The sequence below is a fragment of the Delphinapterus leucas genome, chromosome 7 (genome assembly GCF_059928025.1).
Source record: "Delphinapterus leucas isolate spDelLeu-1000000601 "Yukka" chromosome 7, BTC_Dleu_Yukka2, whole genome shotgun sequence".
NCBI classification, from domain to species: Eukaryota; Metazoa; Chordata; class Mammalia; order Artiodactyla; family Monodontidae; genus Delphinapterus; species Delphinapterus leucas.
The window spans coordinates 13,685,815-13,704,357 of NC_143135.1; the positions used below are offsets into that span (position 1 = coordinate 13,685,815).

Consider the following 18,543-nt stretch of genomic DNA (forward strand, 5'->3'; position numbering starts at 1 on the left):
CAAAGAGCTGAGAAAGCAGAGTCGAAAGCTCTGGGCATCTCTGTAAGGACTGGGAATGATCAAGGGCCAATGAAGCCTACAGTAACCCGACTTCCCAAAGAAAGCTTAGGGGGACTGACCTACAGCTAATAGGCTTCGGCTTCGCCAGGACGTACCCGACAGGCCGCAGGCCGCAGGTCCACAGCCTCCCACCCGGGGGCGCTGAGAGATCCGGGGGTATCCCCCCTAAAGTTAGTACCTGTGAAGCTGCGACACAGAGAGTGGCTCGGGGCTCTCATTACGGAGGCCGGGGCCTGGGGCCGGCCAGCTGCGCCTCCTGGCTGAGAGCTCCGCGCTCCGGAGCTGCACTGACAGCACGGGTCGCAGATAATACCTCACGCCCCAGGAGCCTCGTGGCTCGCAGGCCCCGGGAGTTTCGTTCCCAAGACTGCGCGAGTTGTCGCACTCACGTCTACAGGCGCTCTTCAGGGCTTCCCTCACAGCTCAAGTGATCACTCCTGCCTTCAGCCCAGCAGCCGGTCGCTTCCCGGCGCCGCCATCGTTACTGTTTGTTTTCATCCGCTTCGGTGACGGCGGTGGGAGGAAGAGGGCTATGGGGGAAATACAGCTATCTAACCTCAGCCGCCCTTTCGGCACAGTATGGATGACCTACTTAATCTCTTTCCTCTTTGACGTTCCCATAAAAACTGGTTTCCTTACCATGTAGGTCTGATTCACCAATCTCTTCAAGCGTCTCAGAAGACAAAGGCGTAAAGAGGCGGTCTTTGAAAGAGCGTGAACCTTTGGGCCTTGTGTGGAATGTGCGCCGGCGAATCGCAGGTTGCGGCGGCAGCTGCAGTGAGGACACGGCTTGGGGCGGGCGGTGACGCGAGAGGGCGGTGCCTACAGAGAGTGCCGTGGCGGCTTGTGCTCGGCCGCCGGTTCCGGAGGAGGGCCGGACTCGGCTGGGTGGGTGGGAAGTGCGGCTGGTAATCTGGCAGCCGCCGAGAGGTGGGTGAGCGGCCTCGGCTGACTTTGAGTGGCCGGGGCAATCACACTTCCGTATTCATTTCTAAGACATCTTTTTAAAAGCCTTAGAGGTGGAGTGTCCTCTCAGCCCTAGCTCTCCCAGCCTCTTCTTTTGCGCCTTCCTTCCAACCTATCTGGTCTTCCCTACTTCCTTGCCCTCAGCCTCACGATTTGGATTTCTTGGGGTGAGGGGAAACGCTTTTGTTACAACACAGAATCTCCCGTCTACCAGCCTGGGTCGTGGGCGGTTTTTTGCCCCTTCTTCCCTTGTTAGACTAGTTTGAACAACGACACTCCCCCCTCCCCACCCCCATCTCTTACCCCTTACTTATCAGGTGGAGCCAGAGGGCTTTGGGTAATGAATCCTGCCGTGACTAATCCCTGTCCTGGGTAGCTATGACTTACGTCAGCTGCTTCGTGGCCTGTATAGTTAGGAGCAGACCTCTTTTACTTTGTGGATAATTATGCCATCACCTCCATTAATCTTTTGTTCTTCCCAATGCAAATGCCAGGCATTAAATGAGCCACCAAAATTCAGCTCCCATTCTCCTTCATACCAAAGCAAGCCTGTTGTATTGCCATGAGTTAGTGGAGAAAAACCGAGTTACAGTTATAGCACCTTTTTTTTTTTTTTTGGTACGCGGGCCTCTCACTGTTGTGGCCTCTCCCGCTGCGGAGCACAGGCTCCGGACGCGCAGGCTCAGCGGCCATGGCTCACGGGCCCAGCCGCTCCGCCACATGCGGGATCTTCCCGGACCGGGGCACGAACCCGCGTCCCCTGCATCTGCAGGTGGACCCTCAACCACTGCGCCACCAGGGAAGCCCTGATGTGGATGATTTTTAAGGTCTTTATTGAATTTGTTACAATACTGCTTCTGGTTTTTTTTGTTTTTGTTTTTTTATGTTTTTGGTTTTTTGGCCGCAAGGCATGTCGGATCTTAGCTCCTCCACCAGGGATCAAACCCGCACCCCCTGCCTTGGAAGGCGAAGTCTTAACCACTGGACCGCCAGGGAAGCCCCTGAATCACTTTAAAGTCTTTGGTAGGTTTCTAATGTTTTTTGTTTTTTTCTTTAACCTTTACAGAGAGAAGATTATAAATGCCAGAACCATTTAAATGATGGTTAGCTGTTGAATTCTGACACTTCCTTAAATACCTTCTTGCACCAACATCTTCAGTGGGAAGAGTTCAGGAAAAGTAGCAGAGGGAAGGCGAGACAACAGTTACATGTACCATGGCTATACCAATAACAGTACTTGACTGTGATCTCTTGCTATATGGCCGAGGTCACCGCACATTGGACCGCTTTAAGCTGGATGATGTGACAGATGAATACTTGATGTCCATGTATGGGTTTCCTCGACAGTTCATTTATTACTTGGTGGAGCTCTTGGGGGCCAGTCTTTCTAGACCTACTCAGAGATCCAGGGCTATTAGCCCAGAGACACAGATCCTTGCAGCACTGGGCTTCTATACCTCAGGTTCCTTCCAGACTCGGATGGGAGATACTATTGGAATCAGTCAGGCATCTATGAGTCGATGTGTTGCCAATGTCACCGAAGCGCTTGTGGAAAGAGCTTCGCAGTTCATCCGCTTTCCAGCTGATGACGCCTCCGTGCAGGCTCTGAAGGATGAATTCTATGGGTTGGCAGGGATGCCAGGGGTCATAGGGGTGGTTGACTGTGTCCATGTGGCAATCAAGGCACCAAATGCTGAAGACCTTTCCTATGTGAACCGCAAAGGTCTTCATTCTTTAAACTGCCTCATGGTGTGTGACATCAGAGGGGCACTGATGACTGTGGAGACAAACTGGCCGGGGAGCCTCCAGGACTGTGCTGTACTGCAGCAGTCTTCTCTCAGCAGTCAGTTCGAAGCTGGGATGCACAAAGAGAGCTGGCTGCTTGGTAAGTCTGCAGGTGTAAATGCTTCATTTTTGAAACTATAAAAAAAAAGTTTGGGCAGAGTAGAATGAAATATAGGGGTCTATAGACCTGAGATTCAGTCCTGTTCTGTTTTAAGCACGACCTCAGATGAGAACTCTCTGAGCCTTAATTTTTTTTTTTTTTTAAGCAGGACTGAAACAGAAGTAATGTCTTTTTTTTTTTTTTTTAAGCCTTTATTGAATTTGTTACAGTATTGCTTCTGTTTCATGTTTTGGGTTTTTGGCCTCTAGGCATGTGAGATCTTAGCTCCCTGACCAGGGATGTAACCTGCACCCTCTGATTAGAAAGTAGAGTCTTAACCACTGGACCACCAGGGAAATCCCCAGCCTTAATTTTTTTAAATCAACATTTAAAGGACACTTGTTAACATTTAAAAACATACAATTTGACCCAGCTCTTCTTGGAGGTACATGTTCAGAAATATGTAAAACAAAATTACAGGCATTTGCATCGCAGCAGTGTTTTGTACCCACAAACAACAATAGCAACGACAACCCTACAAAAGCATTCCCCTTATATAGCCAAGATACTTATCAATGCAGATCTGGTTAAATATAGTACATCCATACAATTGAGCCTTAATTTTTATCATCTGTAAAATGGTGAAAATAATGCTAAGGGCAGTAATACCTATTGTTAGGATTAGGGAATATATATGAAAGTTCACTCTAAAGTATTGTGAAAATGCATTATTTTTGCCATTGGTGATTGTCACCATGATATCTGTATGAAAATGATAGTAGACAGTGCATTTATTCAGTTCTTATGGAAACTCACTTCATAGATCTGTTTGCCTGAGTGCCCTCGGAAAGCCTGGCTTAATGATCTGAGTAGGACAAAAACCTATTCAGTACTGAGCAGTGCAAACTGATGTGACTGTAGAGCTGGGAGGAATACAGTTAGTTAACAGTGATAAAACCCTCGAGCCTGGCAGCTTTTTTGTTGTCTTTTTTTTTTTAAAAAAAGAACCATTCTATGTAAGCAATAGGACAAGGGTTATCTTGTACACAACATGTTATGTGGGAGATGAAGGCACATTAAGGATTGGAAGACCTCTCTTTAAGGCCACTAATCATGTCTGCACTGCACATGTTCATAACACAGTGTTTTACATGTAATAAACACTCAGGAATTTTTCTCTTTAATGTGCTGATTGGCAGTTAAAGAAAAACCTCCCCTTGGGACTTCCCTGGCGGTCCAGTGGTTAAAACTGCACGCTTCCACTGCAGGGGGCACAGGTTTGATCCCTAGTCGGGGAACTAAGATCCCACACGGCACACGGGGCAGCCAAAAAAAAAGAACCCTCCCACCCCTGCCCAGTGTTCCAGGTGAGGAGGAGAGACTGCTGTCACACTGATTGGTTTAGAGCTGCCAGGGTACCATGAGTAACATCTTGGAACTTAACTGATTTTCTTCAGTTGTTGCTTCTTTTTTTTTTTTTTTTTTTTGCGGTACGCCGGCCTCTCACTGTTGTGGCCTCTCCCGTTGCGGTGCACAGGCTCTGGACGCACAGGCTCAGCGGCCATGGCTCACGGGCCCAGCCGCTCCACGGCATGTGGGATCTTCCCGGACCGGGGCACGAACCCATGTCCCCTGCATCGGCAGGCGGACTCTCAACCGTTGCACCACCAGGGAAGCCCCCAGTTGTTTCTTCTACACACTGTTGTCAGTGCCCCACCTTCTCGTTACCCTAGTGGAAATTTGTCTTAATCCCACCTTTTGCCTACTCTGAATTTTCAAATTCCATTTTCATACAACTCACACCAAGAAGTGAAGGGAAGACTGTTTGCAAGTGTCTCATCCAACTACTTCTTCCACAGCTGGGGAAGTACTTGGGTTCCAAGCTGATTTCTTATGAAATCACTTTGGTACCCTAACTCTAAAGCCAGCTAAGGGGACTTCCCTGGTGGCGCAGTGGCTAAGAATCCGCCTGCCAATGCAGGAGACACGGGTTCGAGCCCTGGTCCGGGAAGATCCCACACGCCGCGGAGCGACTAAACCCGTATGCCACAACTACTGAGCCTGCACTCTAAAGCCCGCGAGCCACAACTACCGAGCCTGCATGCTGCAACTACTGAAGCCTACACGCCTAGAGCCCATGCTCTGCAAAGAGAAGCCACTGCAATGAGAAGCCCCCGTACTGCAACGAAGAGTAGCTCCCACTTGCCGCAAATAGAGAAAGCTTGCGCTCAGCAACGAAAATCCAACGCAGCCAAAACAAAAAAAGAAAAAAAAAAGAAGATGGTTGATTTTATCTTAAGAATACCATCAGATTTGTAGAATGGTACTAGATTTGCCAAACCTAGAACTAGCTGTGATTCCCCCTTGTTTTTTTTGGTTTGTTTGTTTAGCATATTTTCATCTTGGGTGTCATCCCTTCATGTCCTCATTCTCGTATGCCCCTTCAGAGGGCATCACCTAATTCCTCTTCTCTAAATGTACCTGCTCCTACAAACAATTCAGCCTGAGTTATTTCTTCAGCTCTTGGGCTAGTCTTGTTAAGCAGCTTTGGGTAAGATCTGCCAAAATGTCTCTTGGATGACTGATCATGTAAGCAATTGTAGTCTGTTTAGGAATTCTGTTCCTAATCCCCTCCTGAGTGTCTGTCTGCCAGTGGTGCTTGGATTATAACCAATTAATGATGATGCAGCATTTTATAAGAGGTTTACATTAACTAGCTTGTCTTGTATGTCTTCCCAATTAAGGCTCATACTGTTTCTTAAGAGACGTTTAACAAATATCTAGTATCCCTTTGTTTTGCTAGTCATCTTAAATGTTTTTCTTATTCTCTTTTACAGCATTATACCATTGTTTTAATGACTTTGAGTCTGACATTATTAGCATTTAGTGACTAGCTCCTTCCTCTTCCTGTGCCTAACATATCAAAGGATGGGTGACGTTTATTTTTATTTTCTCACTTGTAAAATAAGGTCAGTAGTATCTGCCTAGTGGAGTTGGGATTGGACAAGTCATAGATATTATTTTCATTATTATTTACAACATCAGTTTCTAAAATTCAGTATTTAGTAGGGACGAGTTCAATTAAAATAGGTTGTACTTAGGAGGAAAAAACTCAGCTAAATATACAATTTGAAAATTTTGTGAGCCATCTCAGATATTTAAAGTTAATCCAGTATACCTAAAACTAATACAATGTTATATGTCAATATCATTCAAAATAAAGTTGGGACTTCCTTGGTGGCACAGTGGTTAAGGATCCGCCTGCCGACACAGGGGACACAGGTTCGAGCCCTGGTCTGGGAAGATCCCACATGCTGCGGAGCAACTAAGCCCATGTACCACAACTACTGAGCCCACGTGCCACAACTACTGAAGCCCGCATGCCTAGAGCATGTGCTCCACAACAAGAGAAGCCACTGCAGTGAGAAGCCCATGCACCGCAACGAAGAGTAGCAGCCAAAAATAAATAAATAAATAAATTTATTTTAAAAATAAAATAAAATAAAGTTAACCCATGGGGAATTCCCTGGCAACCCAGTAGTTAATACTTGGCTCTTTCACTGCCACAGGCTGGGATTCAATCCCTGGTCGGGGAACCAAGACCCCAGAAGCCGCATGGTGTGGCCAAAAAGAAAAAACAGAAATGTAAGCTCCTAAAAGAAAGGAGTGCTATATGTTTGGAACAGTGCCTAGCACTCTCTGAACAATCCATAACTATTTACTGAAATTGATGGTGGGTGAGGAACACAGCAACTATACAAGTTGGTATTCCTCAGGTCTATTTGTCTCAAATTACTAAGGGGTTGTTCCTCTGAGACATTTCATCTTCCAGATTTAGTGAGTCAGGACAATTAAACATTATAGAAACATTGCACTATTGTAATGGGACATTGCACCCCAGTTTTGTTTTGGTTTTAGCACTTCCCAGGATTATTCCATAAAGAAGTCACTTAAGGGAAATGCCTTGTGTATATTATTTTAATTGACTTCTGATTTTATTTCTTTATCCCTATTACTACTTGCATCATTATATTTATGGTCTCCTTGTTAATGTGAAATTCTACCTGTTCCTCTATTACAAAGGCGTGGTTCTAATGAATGTAATATCTAGGAAGGCAGAACACCTGAGTTCTCATCTCTGCTGGGAGTTTTCTCTTATTCTTCTTAGCACTGGGAGATTGAATGATTATTGTCTATGAAATACTCTGAAATTCCTAGGTAGTGCTTTCAAACCTGACATTTTAATGGTAAAGTCAGAGATTTTTCCTCACAAGTGTTTTGAGGTCTCCTGGCAGAATTCTCTTCTTCTCTCTTGCACTCTTGCTCTTTAGAGATTTTGAAGATTGGCTTGCAATGTGATAGTTTCTATTAACCTTTTTTATTTTAAATTTATTTCATTTATTTTTGGCTGCGTTGGGTCTTCCTTGCTGCGTGCGTGCTTTCTCTAGTTGCGGCGAGCGGGGGCTACTCTTCATTGCGGTGCATGGGCTTCTCATTGCGGTGGCTTCTCTTATTGCGGAGCACAGGCTCTAGGCACGCAGGCGTCCATAGTTGTGGCTCGCGGGCTCTAGAGTGCAGGCTCAGTAGTTGTGGCGCACGGGCTTCATTGCTCCGTGGCGAGTGGGAACTTCCCGGACCAGGGCTTGAACACTTGTCCCCTGCATTGGCAGGCGGATTCTTAACCACTGTGCCACCAAGGAAGCCATATTAACTTTTTCTTAAAGAACAATATCTCTGAATTCAGAAAATCCTGGAATTCCCTGGAGGTCCAGTGGTTGGGACTCCGCGCTTCCACTGCCGGGAGCCCGGGTTCGATCCCTGGTCAGGGAACTAGGATCCCACAAGCAGTGCATCGCGGCCAAAAAAAGAAAATCCAGGAATTTCATTTCCTCCAGTGCCTTCACCTCTGTCCTACATTCTTTCAGACTTAGCTTTCTTTAGCCGGGTCAGCTTTTCTCTGTTGGTTTTAACCAAGCGTATTCCCAGCCAAGACTCACTCTGGTCTTCCTGCTCATGACTAGCTATGGGCTCTTTATCACAGCATTTCCCTCTTCATTTTCCTGGTGTGCTTTGGCTCCGGAAGCTGTTGCATTTTATTGTCCATTCTCTGTACATGCTCCTGGATTTTCCTTTTTGTTTGTATTCCAGTTATAAACATCTGTGATGTCTTTGGGCCTTCCCCACAGGTGACAGTTCCTTCTTTCTCCGCACCTGGCTTATGACCCCACTTCACATTCCTGAAACTCCAGCCGAATATCGCTATAATATGGCCCATTCTGCAACTCACAGTGTGATTGAGAAGACTTTCCGAACCCTCTGCTCCCGATTCCGCTGCCTGGATGGATCCAAGGGGGCACTGCAGTACTCACCGGAGAAGTCCAGCCACATCATCTTGGCCTGCTGCGTCCTCCACAACATCTCCCTGGAGCATGGGATGGATGTCTGGTCCTCTCCAGGGACAGGACCCGTGGAACAGCCTCCTGAGGAAGAGTATGAGCACATGGAGTCCTTGGACCTAGAGGCTGACCGTATCCGTCAGGAGTTGATGCTCACTCACTTCAGCTAATGTGGAAGGTGGGGAGCGGGGAGGCTTTCCAGAAGGAGCTGTGACAAACTTTCCCTCTCACCACCCCCTACACAGTTCCATCATCTAGCATAACTGAGCGTGTGGACACTTGTCACAAACTGACATTTAATCTGCGTGTTTTAGAAAGGTTGAGGCTAGGCCAGAATATCTCGATTCATTTGCAAGTTTATTAACTAAACCAAAACCTCCGAGACAACAGTTCTCTACTATCCATTGAACACCAGGTTAGCACCACTCACTCATTTGAAAGTTCCTCGGTTGCAGACGTTTATATCGTGCTTACAAAATCAAAGCAGTTATCGAGAGATTTCAAAAGAAAACAATATTTGTCCTGAAAGATTTGGATGGCATTTTAGCTTTTCTACTTTACTACCTATATAGGCATAATCTGAGGCAAGTGTGAAGAGTAAATTTCAGTTGGGAAATGGTCTTCTGACATAAATAAACGGCTACTAATGTGATTTTTCAGCTTTGTGTTTTTAAGAGGAGGTTAAGGACAGTCCAAAACCTCCATCTTAATTCTGTCTGTAATAACTGAGCTGTGACTTGGACCTAGTTCCCAGGGAGAACATCTGGACTCCAATCTCTTACTTCCAACCCTGAGTAGGAGCTAAAGGCTAAATGGGTTTAAGAATTCAATCAGCTTAAAGAAGACAAGTCAAATAGAGACAAAATAGCAAGCTTACACTTTACAGGGGATCTAAAGACCCTGATAGATTGATGGGCAAAGGAAATTCACCCAGGTTTAGACAGTCCACATCTAAATAGATCACATTTCCTATGATCATGATGTTAGGATGTCTTTTGGGCCATTCTGCTTTGAAATTCCTTGTTCAGAAAGAAAGTTTAGGGGATACAGAAGACATGTATTAAAAAGGAGAGGTAAGGGCTTCCCTGGTGGTGCAGCGGTTGAGAGTCTGCCTGCCGATGCAGGGGACACGGGTTCAAGCCCTAGTCCGGGAAGATCCCACATGCTGCAGAGCGGCTAGGCCCGTGATCCATGGCCGCTGAGCCTGCACCTCCAGAACCTGTGCTCTGCAACGGGAGAGGCCACAGCAGTGAGAGGCCCGCGTACCGCAAAAAAAAAAAAAAAAAAAGGAGAAGTAGAAGGAATATAATTTCTTGGTTTGAAATGAATTTTGGAGTTAGACCTACTTGAATATCTTCTGTGCAAAGTGATGGACAGAATTTCTCAGGAAATAAATAATCCTCCACCAAGTCTTATTCTAAAATTATACTGATATAAAAAGAACCTGATTGGAATAATGAAAGTGTGAATTAGGTTCACACATTGGTGCCTTTGCTGTGACAAAATAAAGACTTTCCTGAGGATTGTTTTGTTCCCAGTTTCTCAGCCACTCCCCCGTGTGATCCCTCTGAATTGTCCTCATGGATCATTTCCTACCTGCCTTTGGCAGTGTTAATCTGGTGATTTTCAAAGTAAAGACATGAACAGCTGATGACCAAAGAAATGTGGAAATAAATTGAAGGTGACTCATCCACAAGATTAAAAACAATTATGGATTATTATCTGCTGTTTATTTCTACTCCAAATGCTATTTTCCATCATCATCCTACTCTGTAAGGAGTGGGTCCATTTGGCAGGAGGTTGAGCTTAACAAGTACAGTGATATTGCTGAGATGGGAGTGGACAGTGAAGGGGTGACTGGAAACTTTTGTTCTATTTATTATGCAATAGAGGTGCCCTGTTATGTTTTTTTTCTTTGTAAAGTTTAACCTGTGTCCCAAGCTTGCTTTGTCTCCCTGATAAGGCAATATTTTAACTCTCACAGTCTTTCCAAGTTTCCTGAGATGGGTATTTTTCCCTCTAAAGTTTTGGTTCTATTATGAGTATTGCATGAGGAAAGGCATACTGCTACCCGTGCATCTTAAGAGGCAAGGTGGAGTGTAATCTTGGAAAGTGCCTAGCATTTTAGCTTTAGAAAACCACATTAAAGGAAAATTGGGGTTTTCACAACTTAACTCATTAGATGGTGACATGAAGCCTCAGTGGGAGGGTCAGTCTGGGGGAGAATAGCAATTTCAAGCCTATTACTTGCACACCAAAGATAATTTCTAAGTGCTGAACAGACTGAACATTGGCTGGAAGTGTTTTTCCCTGGGAGCATTTTATTTCCTAATTCCACAGAGTAACTGTTAAAATCTATTCCTTTAATCTCCTTTCGACCTGGATTTTTATAGGCCAGGATTTTTTTTCAGTCCAGTTACACTTTTCTCAGAATGACCTAGGGGAGGGATCACGATCTGTATTTCCAAATTGCCAAGGGTTTGCTTATAGGGGCTTTTTATAGGTGCCTGAGAAGTCTTCTCTTGAGGTCCTTATTGTGGATTTATAGTATCTTCCTGGTATAGCTTTGGGACAAAGTCAAGGATTTCACCTGTCTTATATAAGCCTCATCTTCCCGTAGATGATTCCATCTGGCCAGCATAGAAGTTCTCCAGATTTGCCCTTAGCTGTTCCAAGACAGCAAAAGTCCCAGGATGTATTAAGGGAAAACTACAATATTGGGTTATCAGCGGTTTACTAATTCCAAATTATACAAAAGAGGGACCATAAACATATTCTTAGTTTAAAATGAACTAAACAGAGATGGAGCTCCTTTCTTGGACTGTGAAGGATCTATAGCAAGTTAATCTAATTTAGGGACAAAGAAACAAGACACAATTTTAATGGGATCATATATGAAAAAGTATAAGAGATAGGGAGGAATAAAATAGAGGCTATATGGATAATAGACATACTACAATTGTATCCCTACCTGAAATAATAAACTGGAAACTCAAGAACTGAGCTTAACAGTTGATTTCCCTGACAGTGTAGGGGAAGTTAAGAAGAGATCAAGAAAATAAGAAATTGGAGTTTTAACCACTGTGCATGCATATATCCTCAGGTCCCTTTTGCTCCCTAGATCCCACCCAGATTTTACAAAATTGTGGGTATAAGAGATAACAGACTCAGAATTAAGTTAAAATGGCAATGCAGGAAGGAAGAAAAAATACTAGTTGAAGGCTGGAGACACCCCAGGAACCTAACCACATAAAATTCACAGGCTTTTCTTTTTTTAATGTGACTACCATCTAAGACCCTACTTCGTGATAATCAAATAGGAGGTATGAGATCTCTTGATATTAAACAAGAACAAGAAAAGTAGACCTTGAAGTCACAGGCTGGTAAACTTCAAAAAGTCTTTTGGAAAGGAGTCTCCATGTTTGCCCAGCAAAACATTCAGTTTCAGTCTGTTGAGACGTTTTCTAACCCTTACATATACAGCTGTCTTTATAGAAGGGCTGATTTCCATGCCATTCTAGAGTCTTAAAATGTTCATACATTTCAATCCATTGATAAATTCCACCACTAGAAATTTATCCTATATAAATAATTCCAGAGAAGGAAAAGCCTGTTATGGTTCTGTGAATGGTTACCTGCTGTTCTGGGATCTCTCCTCTTCCCTGGGCTGCTCCTACATCACTACACAGCTTCTACCTTTACCATCCAACCCAAAGTGTGTACATTATGCCACAGTGCCATGAGAGCAGACTACCAAAGAGCAATAGAATTGCAACGCAAAACCTACAAGCGGCTCATCATTTTGGCTGCTCAAGGCCTAACTCCTCTTCCTGGACTTTGTAATAAGATGACTCATGGTACTGCTACAGAATCTCATCTTAGGTTCAGGCCTGATTCCTACCACCCAATGTCATAGGTTTCTCAGAGCCCAGAGCAAGATAAGGAACAGTCTCCTCCCATTCTCTCCTTTCCCCTCCCTTCACCCTTTATCACAGGCAATTCCCCCAGGTCAGTAAGTCCCAATCCTCATTACTGGTTTAGTCATTTTTAAAAAATTAATTAATTAATTAATATATTTTTATTTTTGGCTGCTTTGGGTCTTCGTTGCTGTGTTCAGACTTTCCCTAGTTGTGGTGAGCGGGGGCTACTCTTCGTCGTGGTGCGCGGGCTTCTCACTGTGGTGGCTTCTCTTGTGGAGCATCGGCTCTAGGCGCGCAGGCTTCAGTAGTTGTGGCACACGGGCTCAGTAGCTGTGGCTCACAGACTCTAGAGCGCAGGCTCAGTAGTTGTGGCACACGGGCTTAGTTGCTCTACGGCATGTGGAATCTTCCCAGACCAGGGCTCAAACCCGTGTCCCCTGCATTGGCAGGCGGATTCTTAAGCACTGCACCACCAGGGAAGTCCCCTGGTTTAGTCTTTCCAGATTCTTTCCACGTGATTGACAGTGGCTATATTTATTCTTAGGGTGACTAACTCTCCCGGTTTGCCCTCAATTGTCGCAGTTTTAGCACGGAAAGTGCTGTGTCCTGGGAAACCCTTCAGTCCTTAGCAATCTGGGACAGTTGGTCACCCTACTTCAGGGGAAGCATCCTCTTACCTTCAAGGGGGGTGACTCCTCTAGAAGAACCCTATCAGAATACAATAATCAACAATCAACATAATAATGAGTTATTGAGTTTTTAACACCAAGGTGTAGGCTTCTGTGTTACATCCCAAGATGATCTTTCCTTCTGCCCACCTGGTTTCTTTTTCTCAGGTCTTCCTCCAGTGTAAAAAGATTTCTGTGTGTTTGAGGGTTTCAACCCCTGATCTTTTGTGATCTACTCTTCTGTCCAAATAGACTTGATAAGAACAAATAGGAGTTTACTGTCACACTTGAAACAGTTTCTCTAATGAAACTTATCTGTAAAGATGCAACTCTGTCTGCAGAATAAACCATATTTTGCATGGTTTCACAGAGCAGTCTAGCCTCAGTTTCTCAAACATCTCCATTTTCAGATGTTGATTTTAGGTTTATATTTGCATAACCTTCAGGTGTTTTTCCAAACATAAATGTCTCCAGATTTGAAAAACTGAAAACTTCTTATAGCCTCTAAAGTAGTTTGTTTAGTTTTCCTCACTGAAATCAAGGTTTCAAAATAAAGTCATTGTATGGGTCAAGTTTGAGTGAGGGCTGTAGCTTTAGAAATTAAGCCCCACAAGCCTCCCCAAGAAGGAAGCTTCCCTAAAGCGTGTATTCTAGAAGTAGAAACTCAGCCCTGGGAAACAGTAATGCAAAGTCTGTTTGCCTGCTACTCAGCTGGCTCTAGGAATTTGGCAGACTGCTTATTTAGTCATCTCCTAGAATCCACTTGCCCCTGACTTTTCATGGGTACATGGCTTCCCAGGATAAAGACAAATTCCTAGTTAGGTGTGGCTATGTGACTAAATTCTGGCCAGTGGAATGTAAGTGGAAATGTCCTGTGCTATTTTCAAGATGTGTCCTTATGGCTAGGAGACATGCCTTTCCTCTTTCAGCTTCCTGCTGGTTGGAATGTAGACATGATGGCTAGAGCTTGAGCAGCTGTCTTGGATCTAAGACAAAAAAACACTTGTTGAACATGTCACAGCAACAAGATAGAAGCCTGGTCCCTGATGCTGAATGGCCACACCTTACCCTAGATTTCTTTTATATGACAGAGAAATAAACCTCTGCCTTGATTCCTTACTCTTTTTTAAAAAAATTAATTACTTAATTTTTGGCTGCGTTGGGTCTTTGTTGCTGCATGCAGGCTTTCTCTAGTTGCAGCGAGTGGGGGCTACTCTTTGTTGTGGTGTGTGGGCTTCTCATTGTGGTGGCTTCTCTTGTTGCAGAGCGCAGGCTCTAGGTGCGCGGGGGCGTCCGTAGTTGTGGCACGTGGGCTCAATCGTTGTGGCTCGCAGGCTCTAGAGCGCAGGCTCAGTAGTTGTGGCACACGGGCTTAGTTGCTCCGCGGCATGTGGGATCTATCCCGGACCAGGTCTCAAACCCATGTCCCCTGCATTGGCAGGCAGATTCTTAACCATTGTGCCACCAGGGAAGCCCCTTGTTTTCTTACTCTTTTTGTTTATGTGCAGTAGCTTCTCTTTTTTTTAATAAATAAATAATTTCATTTAGTTTTGGCTGCGTTGGGTCTTCGTTGCTGCCTGTGGGCTGTCTCTAGTTGTGGCGAGTGGGGCCGACTCTTCTTTGTGGTGCGTGGGCTTCTCATTGCGGTGGCTTCCCTTGTTGCGGAGCCCGGGCTCTAGGCACGCGGGCTTCAGTAGTTGTGTTTCGCGGGCTCTAGAGTGTGGGCTCAGTAGTTGTGGTGCACGGGCTTAGTTGCTCTGTGGCATGTGGGATCTTCCCAGACCAGGGCTTGAACCCATTTCCCTTGCGTTGACAGGTGGATTCTTAACCACTGTGCCACCAGGGAAGTCCTGTGCAGTAGATTCTAATCATTAATAATAAGGTTATAACTGCCTCTTTCCAGGAGCTGCAATACCTATTACACAGAAAATGTTTGGAAGCAAGATACATATTCAAAATGGGAAGCATGTTCAGTAAATCCTCTCAATGGAATAGTGTGCAATTGTTTAAAATAACAACTATTAAAGACTTTAATAGGGAAATTATATAATGCAAAAAAATAACACTATTGTGTCTCTGCTTAAATTAAACTTTAAAAATTATGTAGAGGAATTCCCTGGCAGTGCAGTGGTTAGGACGTGGTGCTTTCACTGCTGTGACCCGGGTTCAATCCCTGGTTGGGGAACTAAGATCCCACAAGCCACACGGCACGGCCAAAAAATTAAATAAAATGAAAAATTACGTAGAATATTTCCAAGGACTTCATGAGAACATGAACAAATTAAAAGTTCGTGTTTAAATTCTTTCTTTTTAAGCTTTTATAAATGTTGCTATAATGTTTACTCATTTGAAGAGTCCTCTAAAACAGTGATAGACAAGGGACTTCCCTGGTGGTGCAGTGGTTAAGAATGGGCCTGCCAATGCTAGGGGACATGGGTTCAAGCCCTGGTCCGGGAAGATGCCACATACCACAGAGTAACTAAGCCCATGCGCCACAACTACTGAGCCTGTGCTCTAGAGCCTGTGAGCCACAACTACTGAGCCCATGTGCTGCAACTACGAAAGCCTGCACACCTAGAGCCTGTGCTCCGCAACAAGAGAAGCCACCGCAATGAGAAGCCCGTGCACCAGGACGAAGAGTAGCCCCACTCTCTGCAGCTAGAGAAAGCCCGTGCACAGCAATGAAAACCCAAAGCAGCCAAAAATAAATAAATAAATTTATTTTTTAAAAAAAGTGATAGACAATAAAGCGTTTTGTCTTCATATTATGGATGCTGGTCTTATCCTGCATTTTATGCATATGAGTTGTTCCTTAAATATTTTCATGAATTTAAAGGATTAAAAAAAAATTACAGGGGCTTCCCTGGTGGCGTAGTGGTTGAGAGTCCGCCTGCCGATGCAGGGGACACGGGTTTGTGCCCGGTCCGGGAGGATGCCACATGCCGCGGAGCAGCTGGGCCCGTGAGCCATGGCCGCTGAGCCTGCGCGTCCGGAGCCTGTGCTCCGCAACGGGAGAGGCCACAACAGTGAGAGGCCCGTGTACTGAAAAAAAAAAAAAAAAAAAATTACAATAAATTGTAAATAAAGCTAATGTTTTAAGAATGTGGGCTTTCACTTTGATTAGATTATATACTCTTTAAGGGCTGGGACTATCTTTTCTTTTTACACCTTTACTCTCCAAGTCTCCTCCCTCCTTCGAAGGAGGTAAGGTAAACTATTATTGCTCACAGTTGGTAACCCATATTGTAGTGATCTATATGATTTACTAAATTGTGCCTGGGATGAACATATTAATCCATGTTTGTGCTGACCATATTAGTCTGTCTACTAAGAGACTTCAGAAAAAGGCTATTGTGATGATAAAAATGTAAACACACTTCGTTAAGTTCAGAACCCAAAGAGACTTTGTTATTATGTAAGAAGCACACCTGTGGTTCTAGGCCTTTGGAATAAAATAAAAGAGAAAAGCAGTACGTGTATTATTTTTGGTTTTTTTTTTCCTGTCTTAAGATCAGACTGCAGAACCCTGAATTTTCCAGTTTCTCTCTGCTATGCTTATGGGAGCTAAATTGGAGCTTTAATAGAGATTATTCACTCTGTTCCTCAGTCTGGATTCTCTCATTCTCTCTGTCATACCTCTATCTATCAATCAATCAATCTATCATCTTTTTCATTCACCTGTTTCATGAGGAAACTAAGGTCAAATTTGCTCAGTTGGGATAGTGTTGAGAGTCCATAAGGTAGTCGCTGAACTATAGTTAGATAACGTGTTATTATACTATGACTTGATCTTCAACACTCTCAAGAAAAATTCGGTTCTCTAAACAATTTAGACAGCAGGCAGCTGAAACAGAAAATGGCAGAAGCCCAGTCTGCTTTACTCCGTGGCTTATGATCTGGGTTTGTTTATTTATGCCTTGGACAGGAGTCGGACCTTGAGTTGGAGCGAAGCTGTTTTTCGACGCTCGACTCTAGTTCCTTGAACGATTGTCTGGGCGCTCCTCCTTTGATGTCTGGGCGTTCGTGTATTCGGTGATCTTTTGCGCCGTCTTCTTGCTTGATGTCTTCCGAGCGGTGGCGGCGCCGGGTGGAAGGCTGACTTATCCGTGAGGCCCCGCGCTCAGGCTGCTTTCTCCCGCTGGTCGGTAGAGCGGACCCCTTGCTTCCTCCTTGCCTCTTCTTCTAGTCTGTGGCTCAGTCCACTCGCTGGGCTGCAAACTGAGCCCCCTCCCGCCTTTCAGGTAGGCCACGGGAGGAGCCTGGGAGGCCCGGCCCGGCCCGGCATCCTTCCGCCGCCGGGTTGAGAAGACCTTGGCGCCGGCGGGTGGGCGGCGGGTCGGCAGCGGAGACACGGCCAGAGGAGGAACTACCCGGCTGAATTCGGGGGCGCGGTCGGTGAGGCGGCGGGAAACTGAGGGAGAAGCCGGAAGGACGCAGAGATGGTGGGGCTGCCCGGTTCGGTTCGGTAGGGAGGGGATGTTGGCTCTGGGGCGGGTGTCGGTACCCCCAGTGTGTGGGGAAAGTCGCTTTCCAGGAACGGATAGAGCTTTGCGCGCTTTGGCTCTCCTCTCTTCCTCCCACTCCACCCCCCAAAGGCTCCGAGTGTCATGACTCAGTTGCACTGGGGACACTTTCTGACTCCGGCCTTTGAAGGGGCCTTTGAATAGGTGGAGGCTTGTAGAACAGGGTCCTCTGGCTCCTCTGAGCGAAGTGTCATGTTCTCGCTGTTTTTGGGTAGGGAAACTGAGGCTGATCTAGTACGTGACTTTTCCCCGTAGCCCTGACAGATCTTTAAATGCACCGTAAGTCATTTTTTGTTGTTTACCAATTCAATTTTTCCCCCCCCACTTTACCAGTCATTTTATCCACATAGTGATTTGCCGTTTGATTGTCTGTGATCCCTCCTTGCTAGGAATATAGAGTCCGTCACTGGGGATTGCAGGAGTAAAGGGACCACGCGATCTTTGGCTGGTTTGCTTTTGAAAGTCTGTATCATTTTAGCGAGAGTAGAAAGAAACAATTTCTTTGTTTCTTGGTAGAAAATTTTGTTTGCTGTCTGTTTTGCTTTCTGGTTGATACTTATTTGTCCTTCTTCCCCTCAGCCTGCTTCTCTTTGGAAGCCTTTCAACTGTGGTGTTAAGTGGTTAACGTCCTGCAGAGGATGGTCAAGATTTTGAAGTCAGATATTTATCCTCAGAGAGTGCTTTCTAGGAAGAATCCGAATAAAACCCAAGGAGCCTCGTTCGGACCAGTTTTGTATTTGCTTAGTGGCTTAGTTACTGCATATACTAGAGTTAAAAAGCCTGTGTGTAGGAATCATTCAAATATTGAGATATTTAAATGGAAAGTTAGCATTCTGGGAACTCCATTATGTTTTCCTTTTCTCTCCCAGCTTGGAAATTTTGGAGACTACATGTTCTTACTCGTTTTATTTTCATTGGATTCAGTGTCATGATTCTAATTTGTGTAATATCTTTGTTGAAGAAAATAACCTAGAGGTCATTCTAAGTTGAATAAGTATTTCCACAATACATCTGTAGAATCAGTAGGAGATAGGCTTTCTTAAGGGAGAAGAGACTAAATTTGTAATCCTTGGATGGAAACTATACAAGTCTATGTTCTTTAACAGATTTAGACTTCTCATATGA

At 44.9% G+C, this 18,543-nt stretch overlaps 3 protein-coding genes across 20 annotated transcripts in view; 2 read left to right on the forward strand and 1 right to left on the reverse strand.

The window, feature by feature from the left end:
* The window catches only part of ATG13 (autophagy related 13), a 49,934-nt gene extending 49,257 nt beyond the window's left edge, over window positions 1-677 (reverse strand). For 2 of the 10 annotated variants that reach the window (XR_016393703.1, XM_022592090.2), the window contains exon 1: window positions 239-668. The gene's annotated coding sequence lies outside the window, so the exon portion shown is untranslated. Of the gene's footprint in view, window positions 1-238 lie in introns of all 10 variants that reach the window. The other 8 variants (XM_089914152.1, XM_022592086.2, XM_089914151.1 and 5 more) reach the window with 8 other exon arrangements.
* Window positions 592-10,025, forward strand: HARBI1 (harbinger transposase derived 1). 3 transcript variants are annotated; one of them, XM_022592097.2, is made up of 3 exons: window positions 592-990; window positions 2,093-2,911; window positions 8,098-10,025. In XM_022592097.2, exons 2-3 carry the CDS (start codon window positions 2,242-2,244, stop codon window positions 8,475-8,477), a joined length of 1,050 nt encoding a protein of 349 aa, XP_022447805.1. In that variant the 5' UTR covers window positions 592-990; window positions 2,093-2,241; the 3' UTR covers window positions 8,478-10,025. The 3 variants fall into 3 exon arrangements, with proteins under 3 accessions (XP_022447805.1, XP_089770290.1, XP_089770291.1); XM_089914164.1 differs by lacking the exon at window positions 592-990 and adding an exon at window positions 1,003-1,853; XM_089914165.1 differs by lacking the exon at window positions 592-990 and adding an exon at window positions 1,003-1,193.
* A 6,884-nt stretch (window positions 10,026-16,909) lies between these two features.
* The window catches only part of AMBRA1 (autophagy and beclin 1 regulator 1), a 173,724-nt gene continuing 172,090 nt past the window's right edge, over window positions 16,910-18,543 (forward strand). For 5 of the 7 annotated variants that reach the window (XM_089914857.1, XM_089914856.1, XM_089914859.1 and 2 more), the window contains exon 1: window positions 16,910-17,136. The gene's annotated coding sequence lies outside the window, so the exon portion shown is untranslated. The remainder of the gene's footprint in view (window positions 17,137-18,543) is intronic. The other 2 variants (XM_089914862.1, XM_089914863.1) reach the window with 2 other exon arrangements.

Bases quoted from the DNA above. Each gene is read 5' to 3' on its own strand.
- HARBI1 (XM_022592097.2), top strand. From the start codon at position 2,242: ATGGCTATACCAATAACAGTACTTGACTGTGATCTCTTGCTATATGGC. The intron at 2,912-8,097 runs GTAAGTCTGCAG...CCTTCCCCACAG, and splicing joins CAAAGAGAGCTGGCTGCTTG to GTGACAGTTCCTTCTTTCTC.